Below are 18,080 nucleotides of genomic sequence, written 5' to 3'. Positions count from 1 at the left end.
CCATTCAGGTGCTTCAACTACAGGACAGCAAAGTCTACAGGTAACATTCACACATTTCAGTTTATCATATACAGTCTCTCTGAGATGATGCAAGACAGTGTTATAGGGGAAGGCCGAGAAAGAATTATCATTAAGCTTGTCTCTTTGTTCGAGATACATGTACAAACATATTAGCAATAAACGAAAAACTAGCCTTTGTAATCGCCAGCAAAAACCGTCCAACTGCCTTAGATCGCACTACTCTTAATTTCTTTTCTTCTCTGATCTTCCTATATCACTCCCATTACAACTCTCTCACTTTCATATATATACACAAAACAATTTAAATTAAATGGTATAGTAACAAAGAATGTTATTAGTCTCGTTCTATGATGATACCTTCTCTTGTTATGTCTTCCTCTCTCGACCTTCCTGTTTTTTTTAACTTTGTCACTGTTCAATTTCAGGTGGCAAACACATTGCTTCTTCAACTTCATCTGCTTTGTAATGCATCAGTTTCTCCAGCTGTGGTCTAAGTTCCTTGTTGCAAAACTCCTCATACTCTTCTATATTCCCTCCTTTCTTCTTCACCTCAACCACCACTAGAGATGGTGTCAGCTCAAAGATCTCAATTTTAATAGTCAAAGGTCCTTTGGCACCTTCTCTACAACCTTCTAACCTCACGCTCCAATCCTTCTTCCTCATCGTAAAGTTCACTGTTCTCGCAATCTCTTCCAATTTCGATATGATCTTTGTCACAGGAGCAGCGGATACAAACCTTGCCCCTTGTCCACCTTCTTCAAACAAACCTGAAAGATCAAATCCGGTAGAGAACGATATGATGTCAAATGCGTTTAGACTCGCGGGTCTCGGCATTGAATCAACTCTGTTAATATCAAACTCTGCGTCTCCTTCTGAAGCAGTAGATGATCTGCCTGATGACAATGATGATGAGTCGTCTCCATCATTGTCTTCATCCTCCCTACATAACTTATCGTTTTCGATGTAGAATTTGACATGTTTGAACCCTTTCTTGAACCATCTATGCTTCATGATCTCAGGTATTGTGATTCTTGTATACGGATTCGTGTCTAGCATCCTTGTCACAAGCCTTGCAAGCTCAGGAGAAAACCATTTAGGACACTTAAACTGACCTTTATATATCTTCTTGTACATAACCAATATGTTCTTGTCATCAAACGGAAGGTAACCAGCCATCAACACAAACAAGATTACTCCGCAAGCCCAAATATCGGCTTTGGCAGCGTCGTAACCTTTCCTTGTCAAAACCTCGGGAGCCAAATAAGCCGGCGTCCCGCAAAACGTTTGACAGATTCCGTCTTGCCTGAGCTGCTCCGAGACAACGCTGAGCCCAAAGTCAGAGACCTTAACGTTCCCCTTATCGTCCAAAAGCAGATTCTCAAGCTTCAGATCGCGGTGGTAAACACCGCGGCTGTGGCAGAAAGCAACAGATGATATCAACTGCTGGAAATATCTCCGGGCAGTTCCTTCTCTAAGCCGTCCTCTAGCCACCGTATTGTAAAGCTCTCCACCTCGTACGTACTCCATCACGATGTAAATCTTGGTCTTCGTAGCCATGACCTCAAAGAGGTGGACAATGTAAGGGTGGCGGACACGTCGGAGGATCGAGATCTCCCGTTTTATATGACCTGCCATTCCACTCTTCACGATCTTCTCTTTGTCAATGACTTTGATGGCCACGTCCTCGCCGGATTTAATGTTCCGTGCTAAATAAACCTTAGCGAAGCTTCCGTGGCCTAGAAGCTTTCCTAGCTCGTACTTATCCATGAGTATAGAGCCTTGAGGTGTCCGTGGACTCTTCGGGCTCTCTGGAGTACTGATCTCTTTGCTCGTGTCTTTAGTAACGATTCGACCAAGAAGACCCGCCATGAATTGTAGCGGCGTCGGGCCGGTGATAGCCATCGGTGGAGACAAGACTTGAGCCATCGGTGGGCTAAGACTTTTCTTTTGCGCTATGTTTGTTGATTCCGACACGATTTTAACAGAAACAAACAAAAAAAAAACGAACCAAAACAAGAGAACGAAACGGACGAAAATAAAAAATGGTGGGGGTTGTGTTTGTTTCGGTTGTAATGTTGTCTTAACTTGGCCATTTCGTGTTCGTTTTATAACAGTTTTCGAGTTGAGATTTTTTACTATATTTTATGTTCGATAAGCTGAAAAGTCATCTGATTAATTGTTTCAAATACTAGTATATTGCTTATTTGATGTTGATGTGTTATCCTAATCCATTTATTTTTGCCAGCAGAATAACACGTTGGACGGGTTTTATCCATACGCAAAGTCAACTTTATTTTATAATACATATAATTTCCTTAAGGGACAGATATTAGGGTTGACTTATCAAACCACCAGTGAGGTTGATCGATAAGCAGATCATGATTCGTGAAGATGTCGTCACGCTCTCACACATTTGTTTATATTCTCTCTTAGTAGGTTTATCTGATAAGTGAGTATAATAGTCTTGAGAAGAAGATTTAGAATTGGTATTTGTGGGAGCCACGTCACGTGTTAATGCTGAGTCGGTGTTACTGTAAGTTGTGGATTTCACGTAGCCGACCTAAAACCAAAAAGCTTCAAAGACACTCGAAAGAGCGATCATATTCATACTTCCAAACAGACCAAACCCGGTTTTCCACATAATAACTATTTATATTTGGATTTCGAGTTGGCTAATCTTGAATGCAATATTCTCGTCCGTAAAACTTTATTCTAAAATTATATAATTTGGATTTCAATTTGGCTAATCTTGAGTGCATAACTAAACTACCGTCAACCTTAATTTATTTCTCTGTTTATATAATATGTATTTTAAATTTGGATTTCGAGGAATAATTATGTAGTGTATTAATTATAAAAATATAAGAAATGCTATTCGTCACTTAATTGTATGTGTAAAACACTTATTTATCTCTTCGTTGCTTTCATAGGAGAATTTTTCATGTCACATAAATTGTTCTTCTCGTAAATAAAGAAAAAGTCAACTGATCCAGTCAACTGATTCAATAATACGAATTAAACTAATCAACCTTTTTATGTTGCATATCTATTTTGTTTCTGTTATTAAGTTATACTCGAAATGTATCCCAAAATAGCTTATGCTAAAATGCAAGCACGACGAAATTTTATCCTGTTTCGTATCTTTATTTAAAGTATTTAAATGGTTAAGAAATACATAAACTAATGAAAAACCATAACTATATAAGAAGAATGTAAAGATGGATGTGAAACCACGTAAAAATATTACAATTGTTTGGATAATGTTTATCTTTTTATGTAATATATGTATAAAATTATCTAAAAAGGAAGAATTCAAAATTCGTAAGAAATGATTGTGTAAGAATCCAAAAGCAGAATGTGTAAATGAAAACTTAAGTTCCTTTGTTGTTGGTCAAGAATGGTATCCTTTAGAGAGCAGGTCAATGAATTGTTTGAGTCACTGCACAAACACAATGATCTGTATCCGAGTCAGGAATTAGAAATTGCGTACATTATACATTGAACATGATCTACTAGCTAGTTAAATACCAAATTACATACACACCATGCATGAAACCATATGCATAAATGTTTAAAAGCCATTAAAACTTATTATGATAATATCATAAAACTTATTATGATAATATATTATGTGTGATGATAGCTGATAACATAAAAAAGATGGAAGGATGTTCATCCAACAACCGTGATTTGTTAGGACCCGATCTAGAAAACTTGAACAGAGTATGGTTATCTTAAATTTCTAAGCATGCAATAATGTTCGGCCAAAAAATATTGATGTGGTTGCAGATGATAAATTTGATAAGGTCCTTCGTTTGAAAAGATTGAAACGAATTTCCACTACAAGAAAACAAGCCTTTTGCGATGGAAGAATTCATAGCAAATCCCTCGCAAATAGGCAAAAACGATGGAATTGCGAGGAACACATTTCCCTCGTAAATCGCTTCTCGCAAATTGGTTAACATCGCAAATCCCTCGCAAATTTTGCGAGGAAAAAAATGCCGTCGCAAAATCAACGCAAATTGCGAGGGACAATATCAATAGCAGATTCCTCGCAATTTGGTTCAAGCTAATCCCTCGCAAATTTGCGATGGATTTGCAACATTTATGTCTGTCGCAACAGCTGAGATTTGAATTAGGAATTATTCATTTTATAATTATGTTTATTTTTAATTATGCAAATTAATTATGATTAATTTCTAATTAGGCAAACTAAAATTCATAATTAGCCCAAAAAAACTTTGAATGAAAACTGAAATTAAAACTGTAATACAAAATGTTGTTAAACTTACATAAACATAATAATATAAGTTCAAAACAAAAATCAAACACATCTTCTGAATATACAAACACAAGTTCTCGGATACAAACACATAAACACATAAACACAAGAGATCCTAAGTTGGTCTGGTGATACCTCCTGCTCCGGTCTCAGGTCCGGTATCTCCTGCTCCGGTCTCATTGGTGGCAGCAGTCTCAGGTCGGGGAAATCTTGCAGCAAATTCAGGGTCCTTCTCAGATAGATAATCGAAGTAGGCATCATAGCAATGAATCTTCTGAGTATTTTGTTGCAACTTCAATGCATAATCTTCTAGCTGAGTAGACTGACTCGCAAGAACAGCTTCGGCCTGAGAAAGCTTCTCAGCTAGAATGACTGGATCTTCAGTCGGAGTAGGCGTCATAACAACTTGAGCTGAAGATGCTTCAGTTTGCATAGTACCGACTCCATATATCCTATTTTTCTTCTTCGGAGCAACCTGCAAACAACAAAAAACAGAGACACAATGTAAAGTTCAAAGAGATAAAACAAAACAGTATGTAAAGTTCAAGAATTTACCTCAGCAAAAATTCGGTTCTTCATACTAACTGACAATCCGCCAGAAGCACTACTCTCTATGTTGTCCCCTGAGCATAGCCCAGTTTCAGCCTCAGTTATCCTCGATGGCACTTCATGGTATACTTTCTCAGATAATCCATCCACAAACGACCCATCAGGTTTCCTATGAGTATCTTCTGGGACTTTCAAAAAATCAGGAAGTGCCTCACCAATAATCTCCGACTTAACAAAGATATGAAACAACAAAGTATTAGACTAAAGCAAGAATTTATAGGTAATTGTACTAAATAACTAACTAAACATACTTACATGTTTTCGTGCACGAGCTTTAAAGGAGGTCTGACCAGACCGGTGTTTATGCATTCCAGTGCCATCAGGATCACTGTATCGAGCATTTCGACTATTGATGCTCTTTTCCTCAGAATTTGGTTCACACCAAAACTTGACCAAGCCGTCCCATACTGTCGGATCAAGCCACCGCGGCTTTGCATCATCACCTTTTACTCTCCACTTAGACTTCCACCGATACACTTGATCAGTCATCCGGGTCTTCAACTTGCTTTCAAACTCGGATCGAACTCTCCCATTGATGGACTGGTCCCAGTTATATGTTTGCTTGTAAAAACATAACATGAATCAAAATCAGAATCAAGTAAGTAAAAACAAAATCTGTAATTTAAACACATCAACAAACATTTAACTTACTGAAAACGTTTCAAACCACCGGTTTACAACCGCAGCTGGTGTTTGGGTCCAATTGGCATGAGCTCCTTTGAAATCTCTTTCAAAGATGGCCCGAACAGTAGCAGCAACCGAAGGATCCTCATCAAACCTACAAAACACAAGAAAAAAAGGAATGAGGATCAATGAAAATATATCTAAAAAATTAGACAACCCTAACTACATTCTTACCATAGAGTACCCGGAGGGCGTTTAGGGTCCAATTTCTTTAAGCTAGCACGACCGAGACTTGCAAGTAGCTCTTCCAAAGTAAAAAAAGAGAGCTGAGTAGACTCATCGTTGACACGAGAAGTCGATTGCTGTGGTGGAAGATGATCTTCCACCGCCGGTGAGGTTCCTTGACGATTCTCTTGGATCACCGGTGAGGTACCTTGCGAGGAGGCGGGAGAAGCTACCCTTGGAGCAGAGGCAAAAGAAGGTAACCTTCGAGAAGGGATGGGAGGAGATAACCCTTGAGAAGATATAAATCTTCTGTAAACGTTTTGGCTCCCAGAATGATTTTGGTTCTCTTGTGAAGACATCTAAAAAACAAGTCCAAAAAAAAGATATAATTAGAACCCAAAATCGAAAAACCCTAAATCGATATAACCTAAATCGGAAAACCCTAAATCGATATAATTAGAACCCTAAATCGATATAACCCTAAATCGAAAAACCCTAAAATCGAATCGAAACCCTAATCCCAATCGAATCGAATTAAAACCCCTAATCCCAATCGAATCGAATTGAAACCCTAATCCCAATCGAAACCCTAATCCCAATCGAATCGAAAAACCCCTAAAATCGAATCGAAACCCTAATCAAAACCCTAATCGAAACCCTAATCGAAACCATAATCAAATCGAATCGAAACCCTAATCGAAAACCCTAAATCGAAACCCCTAAATCGACAAACCCTAAATCGAAACCCTAATCGAAACCCTAATCAAATCGAATCGAAACCCCTAAATCGACAAAACCTAAATCGAAACCCATCTAAAAAACAACAGAAGAAGAGAGAGGAGGAGGAGATTAGTCGGAGAAGGGATGAGAGGAGGACAAGACTAACCTGAGAAGGGATGGGAGGAGGAGTAGACACCGGAGAAGAGATGAGAGGAGGAGTAGACAACCGGAGAAAGGAGTAGACAACCGGAGAAGACAACCGGAGAAGAATGAAATCGGAAGAAGAAGAGAAGTTTTTAGGGTTTGTCGGTTGCGGGTGTTGGTTTGAGCTTCGCTCAAACTAGGTTTTTTACTTATATAGGAAATTAATGGCGTCGCAATTCCAACGCAAAATTTGCGAGAGATTTACTAGAGTCCCTTGCAAAAGCATCGCAAACAATAATTAATATAAATTTTCTTATTTAGAGTTTTTTGCGACCAATTTGCAAGGGAACGTAGCAAATCCCTCGCAAAATCTTTAGGGTTTAGGATTTGCAATTGTCATTAGTGCCCTATCTTATATTATAAATATTGAATTATATCAATTTAATAATTATTAGTAATGTAATTAGTCTTAAAGGTTAAGGTTCAAGGGTTTAGGGTTGTTATTTGCGAAGGAATTGCTATGTATTGAGTCTTTTGCAATGGATTTGCGACGAACTTGCTATGGCTCTAGCAAATCAGTCGCAAATTTGTCGCAAACCTTCAATATCTAATTTGCAAAAACCATCAAAATAATTGTAACAAATTAGTCAAATTAACTTTCAAGTATATTATAAGGTCCAATGGTGTCATCATACTCTTTTCTATCATCAAACTTTCCAAAATTGTCTAATTTTGCATCTTACTCTAAACATGATGATGTTCTACACTATATCACATATATGTTCAATACATTGAGACAAATTTTTGCCAAATTGTCCAATTCTCTAACAATTTTGTGTTGCACTGCTATCTTTGATTAATAGTTTTGGATTCATCTTTTTTAATCATTAATGGTAATGTAATAAGTCTTTAGGGTTTAGGGTTTAGGGTTAAGGGTTTAAAGTTTTTTTGCGAGGGAATTGCTATGTTTTGAGTCCTTTGCAATGGATTTGCGACGCATTTGCTATGGCTCTAGCAAATCAGTCGCAAATTTGTCGCAAACCTTGAATATCTAATTTGTAAAAACCATCAAAATAATGTTAAAAATTAGTAAATTCACCTTATGAACACATTCAAATGTATTTCAGAATAATTCTATTAAGTTTTGTAATATTTATAAAAACTTATTATCCTAACTTTGCAATGGATTTGCTATGGCTTTCGCAAATCACTCGCAACTCCATAGCAAATTTGCTATGGAGTTTGTTCTCGCAAAATCGTCGCAATGTTGCGATGGATTTGCGAGGAAAGGGACCTTCCCAGCGAATTTGTCGTAAATGCGTCGCAAATGAGCAGCGGATTTGCGACGACTGAATTCCTCGCAAATTTGCGAGGGATGTGCTATGGTTTTTTATTTCCTAGTAAATTCCTCGCAAATCTATCGCAAATTTGCGAGAGCTGTACTCCGTCGCAATGTGTCCTCGCAAAAGGCTTGTTTTCTTGTAGTGTTCAATGCACAAGTCACAAGTGTGTGATAGGAAGTAATACAGAAACCCAGACTTCTTGATGCATGCATTTTGAGGTTCCAACATATATATTGATCCAAGTGACTTCTCATCCTTCATCTTTATTGGTGGATAAATTGTAAAAGCTGGTATAAAGAGTGATAGGGAAATGATGGAGCAAGAAAGCTCCACTTTGTTTCTTCTGGTGCTCAACCTGGGACGGTCCTCACCATTCTAAAGCCTAGCTAGCATACCCATCCGTGGTGTAGAAGAATAATTACTTCCATAGAGGAAAATATGATGGATTTTGGAAATATGACAAATTTTGCAGGATAGGGTGACATGAAGAATCCTGAATCCTCTCCCAACTAGTACTTCAGATTTTTTATTTTATTTTTATCTTCGATCCGGTATAACGCAGCTGTTTAACCAGATGCCATTGCTGATTCTCGATACACAGCTTTGGCGTAAGTCTTATTTTCTTCGTCACGGTTTTACAAGTTAAACCACTTAAAGAGTGATTGACAAGTTATCTAAAAGCTGTGGCTTGTCTATGGCATTTAATTGCATAACTAAGCCCAGAAGACTCGATCAAACCATTGACTAATTTGCTTCAACAAAACCCAGCTTGTGAACTTATAAGCCTTTTACTATTCCTTCCCCGGCCCCTTTCCGATATGAGATGTTTAGTGATATCTTATCACAAGCATGTGTTACATTTGAATAACAGAGGCAACAACCAAGGCGAGAAGCAGTGGGAACAAATATCTAAGAGAGAGAGAGCAAATCAATCCCTTTTGCTAAGTCTATCACAGTCATGCAGTGTCACCGTTTTGGATCTTGTAGCAGTCAACAGGTGAAAGAGACCAGAGAGACCGTCTGTCTTGTTAACTAAAAAGCATTTGTGAATGTTGTATTATTGTTTATGTCTTAAATCCAAATGACCCATTTTGGGGACCTTCTTTGGGTCGCACGTGGGGTGTCCCAGTTAGATACTCTTTTTACTTCTGCACTGTTTTGGACCCATCTCCTGCTGACTCATGTTATTTTATTTATTTGGTTTTCCTAATGTCATTATTATTCTTCAAAACCCAAGATAAGTTTTTATAAAAATAAAAAGTTCAAAGTGAAATATAAAGAAAGTAAAGCAAAAGAAATGTTAATTGATTGGTTCATTTTTTCTTTTGTCAAAAACACGTCATTTTCATACAATCATCATAACGTTTTCTTTTTATCTTTTTTACTTCCGGTTTGTTTTCATCATGGTCAAGTCTTCTTTAATTCACACATCCATCAAGTGTATCTATTAGAGTATATAGAGAATGGTTTAATATTAACCAATTGTGATTGTGATTTGGTTGTAAACCGGAGTTAAACCGGTTAGCTTCATTGTAAAAACACAATTAAGATCAATAACAGAAATACAAAAGTTTTTCTTCTTCTTCGTTTTCCTCTAACAAACTTTCTCCTGATATGGTATCAGAGCAATGAATCCCAAAGATTCATTCGATTCTTGACCTAAATTTCTTCATTTCTCTTCGATTTCTCTGTTTCGATCGATTCGTTTGGCTATTTGCTGAAGAATCGTTGTATCGATCAAAATTTTTTTTTTTTCTTCAAAAATCTTTCAATTCCGCTGTAAAATTGTTGATTAAAGATGGTGACTAACCGAAGAAACGCTCATCGCACGGTCCGCATAGCTTCTTCAGCTCGGAGATCGGGAAATCGCGAGGATTCGTCTCCAGAAGGTTCACCTGTAACCAGATCCCAGAGGCGAGCTCCGGTGATTGAGTCGTATGATAGTATACACTCACCGTACTACCTCACAAATGGTGATAATCCTGGTATTTCCATTATCTCTGAAGTATTCGATGGTACAAACTATGATGATTGGCAAATTGCGATTAAGGTTGCTTTAGATGCGAAGAACAAGATTGCTTTTATTGATGGATCTCTTCCACGGCCACCAGAATCAGATGATATATTTAGGATTTGGTCACGCTGTAACAGTATGGTGAAATCCTGGCTTATGAATTCAGTATCTAGGCAAATTTATAAAAGCATACTTCGCTTTAATGATGCGTCGGAGATATAGAAAGATCTCTTCACTAGGTACCATATTACCAATCTTCCAAGATCCTATCAGTTATCTCAGCAGATATGGTCTTTACAGCAGGGAACTATGGATCTTTCAACATATTATACCACTTTAAGAACTCTTTGGAATGAGTTGGATGGATCTGATTGTGTGACTTTGTGTAAGAGATGTGATTGTTGTAAAGCAATGGAGAAGAAAGCAGATCATGCTCGTGTGATAAAGTTCTTGGCTGGTCTCAATGAATCTTACGCTGTTGTCAGGAGCCAAATCATTATGAAAAAGCATGTTCCTGCTCTGGCAGAAATTTACAACTTACTGGACCAAGATCACAGTCAACGAAGCTTCACACCAGCTCCTTCTAATGCCATTGCTTTTCAAGTTGCAGCACCAATTCAAGCACCAGTTCAAGCTCAAGCTTCAGTGAATGCAACGTATAATACCGGGAGGCCACAGAAACTGACATGTTCTCATTGTGGTTATGTAGGCCATACAGTGGACAGATGTTACAAGATTCATGGTTATCCGATTGGTTTTAAACATAAGCATAAGAACCAGACAGAGAAGAGTCCATATTCTGAGAAACAGTCAGCTCCTATCAAACCGGTTATTGCACAACTTGCTATGACAGAGACAAATAACTTGATCGACGGTTTGACGAAGGTCCTCACCAAAGATCAGATTAATGGAGTTATTGCTTACTTCAACTCACAACACCAACCTATCAATGTTGCCTCTACTTCTAGTGCCACCATTACCGCATTACCTGGTATAGCTTTCTCTCCTTCTACCATTGGTTTTGTTGGAGTTTTGAGGGCCACTGGAAACATTTTATCCTCAGAATCTTGGATAATAGATAGTGGGGCAACACATCATGTTTGCCATGATAAGAGTTTGTTCTTGAGTTTATCAAAAACTCTAAATAATTCAGTCACTTTACCTACTGGTTTTGGAGTTAAAATCACAGGAATAGGTACAGTGCAGTTAAATGAATGTCTCATATTGAGCAATGTTCTGTATATTCCCGATTTCATGTTGAATCTTCTGAGTATAAGTCAGTTGACAAAAGATTTGGGATATAGAGTGACATTTGATGAAGATTCTTGCATGATACATGATCCTATCAAGGGGTTGATGATTGGGAGGGGTGAGCAGATATCCAATCTATACGTCTTGGATGTTCAAAGCATTAAAGATTCTATTACCCAGAAGATCACTTTCTCTACAAACATTGTAGTTGATTCTAGTCTATGGCATAGTAGATTAGGACATCCTTCTGTATCAAGAGTAGACATTGTCACAGATGTACTTGGATTCAAAATGAGAAATAAAAGATCTTTTCACTGCACCATTTGTCCTCTTGCGAAACAAAAGCATCTACCCTTCAGATCTAATCATCATGTTTGTGCCTCTGCTTTTGATCTTATACACATTGATGTCTGGGGTCCCTTTGCAGTGCCAACGACAGAAGGATATCGGTATTCTCTGACTATTGTGGATGATCATACAAGGATTACTTGGTTGTATCTACTCAGGAATAAGAGTGAAGTTCTAACAATCTTCTCTGATTTTCTGAAGATGATAGAAACTCAGTATAAAAGTACAGTGAAAGGTGTTAGATCAGACAATGCACCAGAATTGAAGTTTGTGGAGTTATTCAAAGCAAAAGGGATCATTCACTATTTCTCATGTCCAGAGACACCTGAGCAAAACTCAGTAGTTGAAAGGAAGCATCAACATATCTTGAATGTTGCAAGATCTCTTATGTTTCAGTCAAAAGTGCCTATTGAATACTGGGGAGAATGTGTACTGACTGCTGTTTTTCTCATCAACAGACTACCCACTCCCATACTTCAGGATAAGTCTCCATATGAAGTTCTCACTTCAAAACTACCTGATTATAATGGTCTTCGTGTTTTTGGTTGCTTGTGTTATAGCTCCACATCCTCCAAAAACAGAAACAAATTCCAACCCAAAGCAAAGGCATGTGTGTTCCTTGGCTATCCTCCAGGTGTTAAGGGATATAAACTTCTGGATTTGGAGACTAATAGCATATATGTTTCACGCAATGTCGTTTTTCATGAAGATATCTTCCCATATGCTAAAGGTGAGTCCAATGTCTTACCGGATTATTTTCCTAGCAATAATGCATCTACAGTTGTGAATGACTCTGTTGAACATAATGACGCCATTCCTGTAGTTGTGAGTGAATCTCCTACAGTTGTGAATGATGTCATCAACAGTTCCATTCCTGTAGATACGGCTAGTTCTAATGGTTCAAGGACTCGCAGAAAAACAAAACCACCTACTTATCTTGAAGATTATTACTGCAATCTGTCTTCTTCTGGTGTTGAATATCCTATCTCAGATTATCTGAGTTATAATGCCTTGTCAACTCCTTATAGAGCTTATATTTGCTCTGTAACGAAGCATGCTGAACCAACTTCTTTCAGTCAAGCCAAAAAGTCTGATGACTGGTTACAAGCAATGAATGCAGAGTTACAAGCTCTGGAGAGTACAACAACTTGGGAGATATGCTCATTACCACCAGATAAGCGTGCCATCGGTTGCAAATGGGTTTATAAGGTAAAACTGAATGTTGATGGAAGTCTAGAACGTTACAAAGCTAGATTAGTAGCTAAGGGTTACACTCAACAAGAAGGCATTGACTTTGTTGACACCTTCTCTCCTGTGGCTAAAATGACAACAGTGAAGACTTTATTAGCAGTTGCAGCTACAAAGAAATGGAGTTTACATCAACTGGACGTTTCTAATGCCTTTTTAAACGGTGATCTCGAAGAAGAGATATATATGACTCTACCGCCTGGATATACATCAAAAGAAGGTGAAACTCTTCCTCCAAACGCAGTATGCAAACTGCAAAAGTCTCTATACGGTTTAAAACAGGCCTCCAGACAATGGTTCTTGAAATTCAGTGCCGTGTTAATGTCTTTGGGGTTTCAAAAATCACATTCAGATCATACTCTTTTTATCAGAAATGTTAATGGAAAGTATGTTGCAGTCCTTGTCTATGTTGATGATATTATCATTACAAGTAATGATGATGGTGAAGTGGCTCAGCTAAAGGAGAATCTGCAAAAAGCCTTCAAGCTCCGAGACTTAGGTAATCCCCAATACTTTCTTGGTCTGAAAATTGCTAGAAATGCATCAGGAATATCTATCTGCCAACGAAAGTATGCTTTGGGTTTACTAGAGGAAGCTGGTCTCTTAGCTTGTAAGCCATCTTCTATACCTATGGAACCTAGTATAAAGCTAGTTTCTGATAGTAAGGAACCACTACTAGAGGATTCTGCTTCCTACAGAATATTAGTTGGGAAAATGATGTATTTGACTATCACTAGGCCTAACATCACATATGCCGTCAATCGCTTGTGTCAGTTTACCGCAGCCCCAAAAGAATCACATATGAAGGCAGCTCTTAAAGTTTTGCATTATGTTAAGGGAACAGTTGGGAATGGTCTCTTTTATTCTGCCGATTGTGATTTGGTTCTCCAAGCCTACACTGATGCTGATTGGGGTTCATGTCGTGATTCTCGACGATCAACATCAGGATAATGCATGTTTCTTGGTAATTCTTTGATATCCTGGAAATCAAAGAAGCAGCAAGTCGCTTCTCATTCATCTGCAGAATCTGAATACAGAGCAATGGAGTTTGCCGTAAGAGAGGTAGCTTGGCTTGTTAATCTTCTCAGAGAGTTTCAGGCTCCTCAAACAAAATCTGTGGCATTTTTCTGTGATTCAACAGCTGCTCTACATATAGCTAACAATGCTGTTTTTCACAAACGCACAAAACATGTGGAGTTGGACTGTCATATTGTACGAGACAGAGTTGTTAGTGGTTTGATCAAGACTCTTCACGTCAAGACGGATCAGCAACTCGCGGATGTATTCACAAAGGCTCTACTACCGGCTCAGTTCAATGCTCTTATTGGCAAGATGGCTCTCAAATCTATATACTTGCCATCTTGAGGGAGGCTATTAGAGTATATAGAGAATAGTTTAATATTAACCAATTGTGATTGTGATTTGGTTGTAAACCGGAGTTAAACCGGTTAGCTTCATTACTATTAGTAATTGTAAAAACACAATTAAGATCAATAACAGAAATACAAAAGTTCTTCTTCTTCGTTTCCCTCTAACAAACTTTCTCCTGATAGTATCATCCTAACTTTCCTTTTTTCGGTGACTTTTGTAATTTGAGAATGAGTCATACACATGTACTAGGTAGATTGGTGGGAGGGAAACAAATATAACAAATGGTTTAACACATGAAATTGAATTGATTATTGCGAAGCTTAAACACACAAACCTGAATAAAGAAAGTAAAGTCATTGTTATTATCTCTATTAGTACCATATATAGTGTGCAAATACTAAGTGTGTAATTTTTACACTTTTGATTTGTAAATAAGAAAAAATCTAATGATAAAAACATATTTTTGTGATAAATCAAACAAAACACTTGGCTACTAGTATGATTCCTTCCTCATTTATTTTTGTGCCCTTTTAATTAAAGACTAAACTAAATTCAAGACGCTTGAAGGAAGAGAACGACATGCACTGCAGGAAACGTAACTAATGCATTAAAAGAGTCTGTGACTTCTGATGTGTAAAGTTGGGAAAAAGCATTTTTTTTACCAGCAAAACAGTGTAACGGTAGTATTCTGTTTTTGGCAGTTCCTTAAGGGGCATTTCCGGTACCTAACTTATATTTCTAACGGTCCTTTTTCTCTCAACCTTTCACTATCCCTATTTCATATGTATATATGTGTAATAATAAGTCACCATCTCCACCACTACCAAAAAGCTCTCTTCTAACTCAGCTGCAACTTCGAAAAAGAGTTGCTTTTTTCACTTTGCCCTGTCTCTTTCTTTTTTTTTTTTTTTTCTATTTCACACAACTTTTCTTTTTGATTTAAAAACAACTCAGTTCTTGTTTTCTCAGTCATTCCTCTTGATTCAGTCAGATGCTTTTAGTTTTCCTGATTCTTTAGCTGATTCATGAGCTGACAAGAAGAAGATTGTTGTTTTGAGTGTTGTTGACCCAGAAAGAAAAAAAGATAGACTTTTGAAATAAATTACTACTCTAAAATCATGGATCCAGTAAAGCCAGAGGAGATAAGCCACCCACCAATGGATCAGCTTCAGGGTTTAGAGTATTGCATTGACTCAAACCCTCCATGGGGTACGGCCCTTAAATTGATACCATTTCTCTGTAATCCATTGATTGGCTTTCCACTTTGCTGATGATGATCATCTTGTTGTTGTTGTTGTTGTTACAGGAGAAGCCATAGCTTTAGGTTTCGAGCATTACATTCTGGCTTTAGGAACTGCTGTTATGATACCTTCAGTTCTTGTTCCTATGATGGGTGGAGATGATGTGAGCCATTATTATTTCTTACCTTCTCTGAATCTTTATGTGTGAGTTTTTGCTTATCTGACTGAGGATTTTGATGTTCCTTCCAATTGATTAGGGTGATAAAGTCAGAGTTGTTCAAACACTACTGTTCCTTCAAGGTGTTAACACTCTTCTTCAAACTTTATTTGGAACTCGTCTTCCAACTGTGATTGGAGGCTCTTATGCATTCATGGTTCCAATCATTTCAATCATCAAAGACTCTTCTTTGACCCGTATCGAAGATCCACAGTTGGTATGTTTGTTCTTACTCTTGGAATAGTTTTCTGAAGATCCTCACTTCCATACTAATTTGAATCTTTAATCTACGTAGAGATTTCTAAGTACAATGAGAGCGGTACAAGGCGCAATCATAGTTGCATCCAGTGTTCAAATCATCCTTGGTTTCAGCCAGATGTGGGCAATCTGTTCAAGGTATATATCTACACAGAACACGGTGCTTGTCATCACATAAAGGTTCAGACTTTAATGATTTTTTCCATCTTACATTATTGCAGATTCTTTAGTCCTGTTGGTATGGTTCCTGTGATTGCATTAACAGGTTTTGGACTCTTCAACATAGGATTCCCAGTGGTACATTACTGAGAATACTCTCTTTAAAGATTCAAAAAAATCTTCGTTTTCGATTATTATTTAATAGTGTTTGTGTTTGCAGGTTGGTAATTGTGTTGAGATAGGAGTCCCCATGCTTATCCTCTTTGTCATCTTCTCTCAGGTTATTTTCTTATGGTATCCTATTCCAAATACATTCCGGATATGTTTCACTTAACTGATATTATAATCTCTATGTTCTTGTGCAGTATCTGAAGAACTTTCAGTTCAGGCAATTCCCTGTAGTGGAGAGGTTTGCTCTTCTTATAGCGCTTGTCATTGTGTGGGCTTACGCGCATCTCTTGACAGCGAGTGGGGCTTACAAACACCGACCACACCAGACACAAGTAAACTGCAGAACCGATATGTCTAACCTCATTTCTTCTGCTCCTTGGTGAGTTAACATTTTCTAGGATGTGTATGAATGACAAAAAGACATTCAATAGTTGATAGTGTTTCATATAATTATGCTTCTCTTGGTTTGTTTTTAGGATCAAGATTCCTTATCCACTTCAATGGGGAGCACCTAGCTTTGATGCTGGTCATGCTTTTGCTATGATGGCCGCTGTTTTTGTCTCACTCATTGAGGTAATGCACCTCTGAACCAAGATTAGTACTCTTCTGAATGTGAATGTCCTAAAAGAAGAATCTTTTGAATTGTGATTAGTCAACTGGAGCTTTCAAAGCTGCTGCACGACTGGCGAGTGCCACGCCTCCTCCTCCTCATGTTCTTAGCCGTGGAATTGGCTGGCAAGGCATTGGGATCCTCTTAAACGGTTTATTTGGAACGCTGAGCGGTTCAAGTGTCTCTGTGTAAGTGGAAGTGTGAATGTTTTCAAACCATTTTGAAAGTGTGAATGTGCTAATCTCATGGCTTTCTTGATTCCTTACAAATTCTGCAGAGAGAACATTGGTTTACTAGGAAGCACCCGAGTTGGAAGCCGCAGAGTGATCCAAATCTCAGCAGGGTTTATGATATTTTTCTCAATGCTAGGCAAATTCGGGGCATTGTTCGCTTCAATACCTTTCACAATATTTGCAGCCGTGTACTGTGTCTTGTTTGGTCTTGTTGCTTCCGTTGGTCTCTCGTTTCTGCAGTTCACAAACATGAACTCCCTGAGGAATCTCTTCATCGTCGGTGTGTCTCTCTTCTTAGGACTATCGATCCCTGAATACTTCAGAGACTTCACCATGAAAGCATTACATGGTCCAGCTCACACCAATGCTGGTTGGTTCAATGATTTCTTGAACACAATCTTCTCGTCTTCACCTATGGTCGCGTTGATGGTGGCAGTGTTCTTGGACAACACTCTGGATTATAAAGAGACCGCGAGAGACAGAGGGTTGCCTTGGTGGGCTAAGTTCAGAACTTTCAAAGGAGATAGCAGGAATGAGGAGTTCTACACTCTCCCTTTCAACCTCAACCGTTTCTTCCCTCCTTCATAGAAAGTTTACCTTCCCTTTTTGTTTTGACTCAGAATTGTTATTTGTTGTTTGTCTGTGTGTGACTTATCATCACCCAATTTTTATTTAATCTATAAGAATCATTCATTTTTTTATTTAATGGAATCACAACCACTTCATTAGGATCAGCATTAAAAGATCATATTTTGGATCATTATCACTATCAATCACTTCCTACGCAATCCTTATTCTCAGACTCTAATTTGGTTTGGTTTGGGTGGTAAACATGTCATTTAGACTTTAGAGTTTAGACTTAACAGGTTGCTGCCAAAATGGGTCTCCCAATCTACACCATTTATTACTGATTTTTTTTTTTTAATTTTATATTACTGATTCAGTTTTGCTTTCTTTTTTTTTTTTTTTTTTTGTAAAACAAATTCAGTTT

At 37.9% G+C, this 18,080-nt stretch overlaps 1 protein-coding gene and 1 pseudogene across 2 annotated transcripts; one reads left to right on the top strand and one right to left on the bottom strand.

The window, feature by feature from the left end:
- Nucleotides 1–100: 100 nt before the first annotated feature.
- LOC104700023 (CBL-interacting serine/threonine-protein kinase 13 pseudogene) lies at nucleotides 101–2,218 on the bottom strand (annotated as a pseudogene). The gene has a single exon (XR_015560841.1). The product of XR_015560841.1 is annotated as a CBL-interacting serine/threonine-protein kinase 13 pseudogene (transcript).
- A 12,751-nt stretch (nucleotides 2,219–14,969) lies between these two features.
- On the top strand, nucleotides 14,970–17,790 carry LOC104700020 (nucleobase-ascorbate transporter 2). The gene is made up of 10 exons (XM_010415467.3): nucleotides 14,970–15,409; nucleotides 15,507–15,604; nucleotides 15,699–15,875; nucleotides 15,954–16,054; nucleotides 16,138–16,213; nucleotides 16,296–16,355; nucleotides 16,441–16,625; nucleotides 16,723–16,819; nucleotides 16,899–17,044; nucleotides 17,134–17,790. The coding sequence occupies exons 1-10, from the start codon at nucleotides 15,319–15,321 to the stop codon at nucleotides 17,675–17,677; spliced, it is 1,575 nt and encodes a 524-aa protein (XP_010413769.2). The 5' UTR covers nucleotides 14,970–15,318; the 3' UTR covers nucleotides 17,678–17,790.
- The last annotated feature ends 290 nt before the right edge of the window (nucleotides 17,791–18,080 follow it).

This window comes from Camelina sativa, chromosome 7, assembly GCF_030686135.1.
Source record: "Camelina sativa cultivar CO46 ecotype springtype chromosome 7, ASM3068613v1".
NCBI classification, from domain to species: Eukaryota; Viridiplantae; Streptophyta; class Magnoliopsida; order Brassicales; family Brassicaceae; genus Camelina; species Camelina sativa.
Note: the sequence above shows the minus strand (reverse complement) of the source record. Positions and strands in the feature narration are given on the sequence as shown.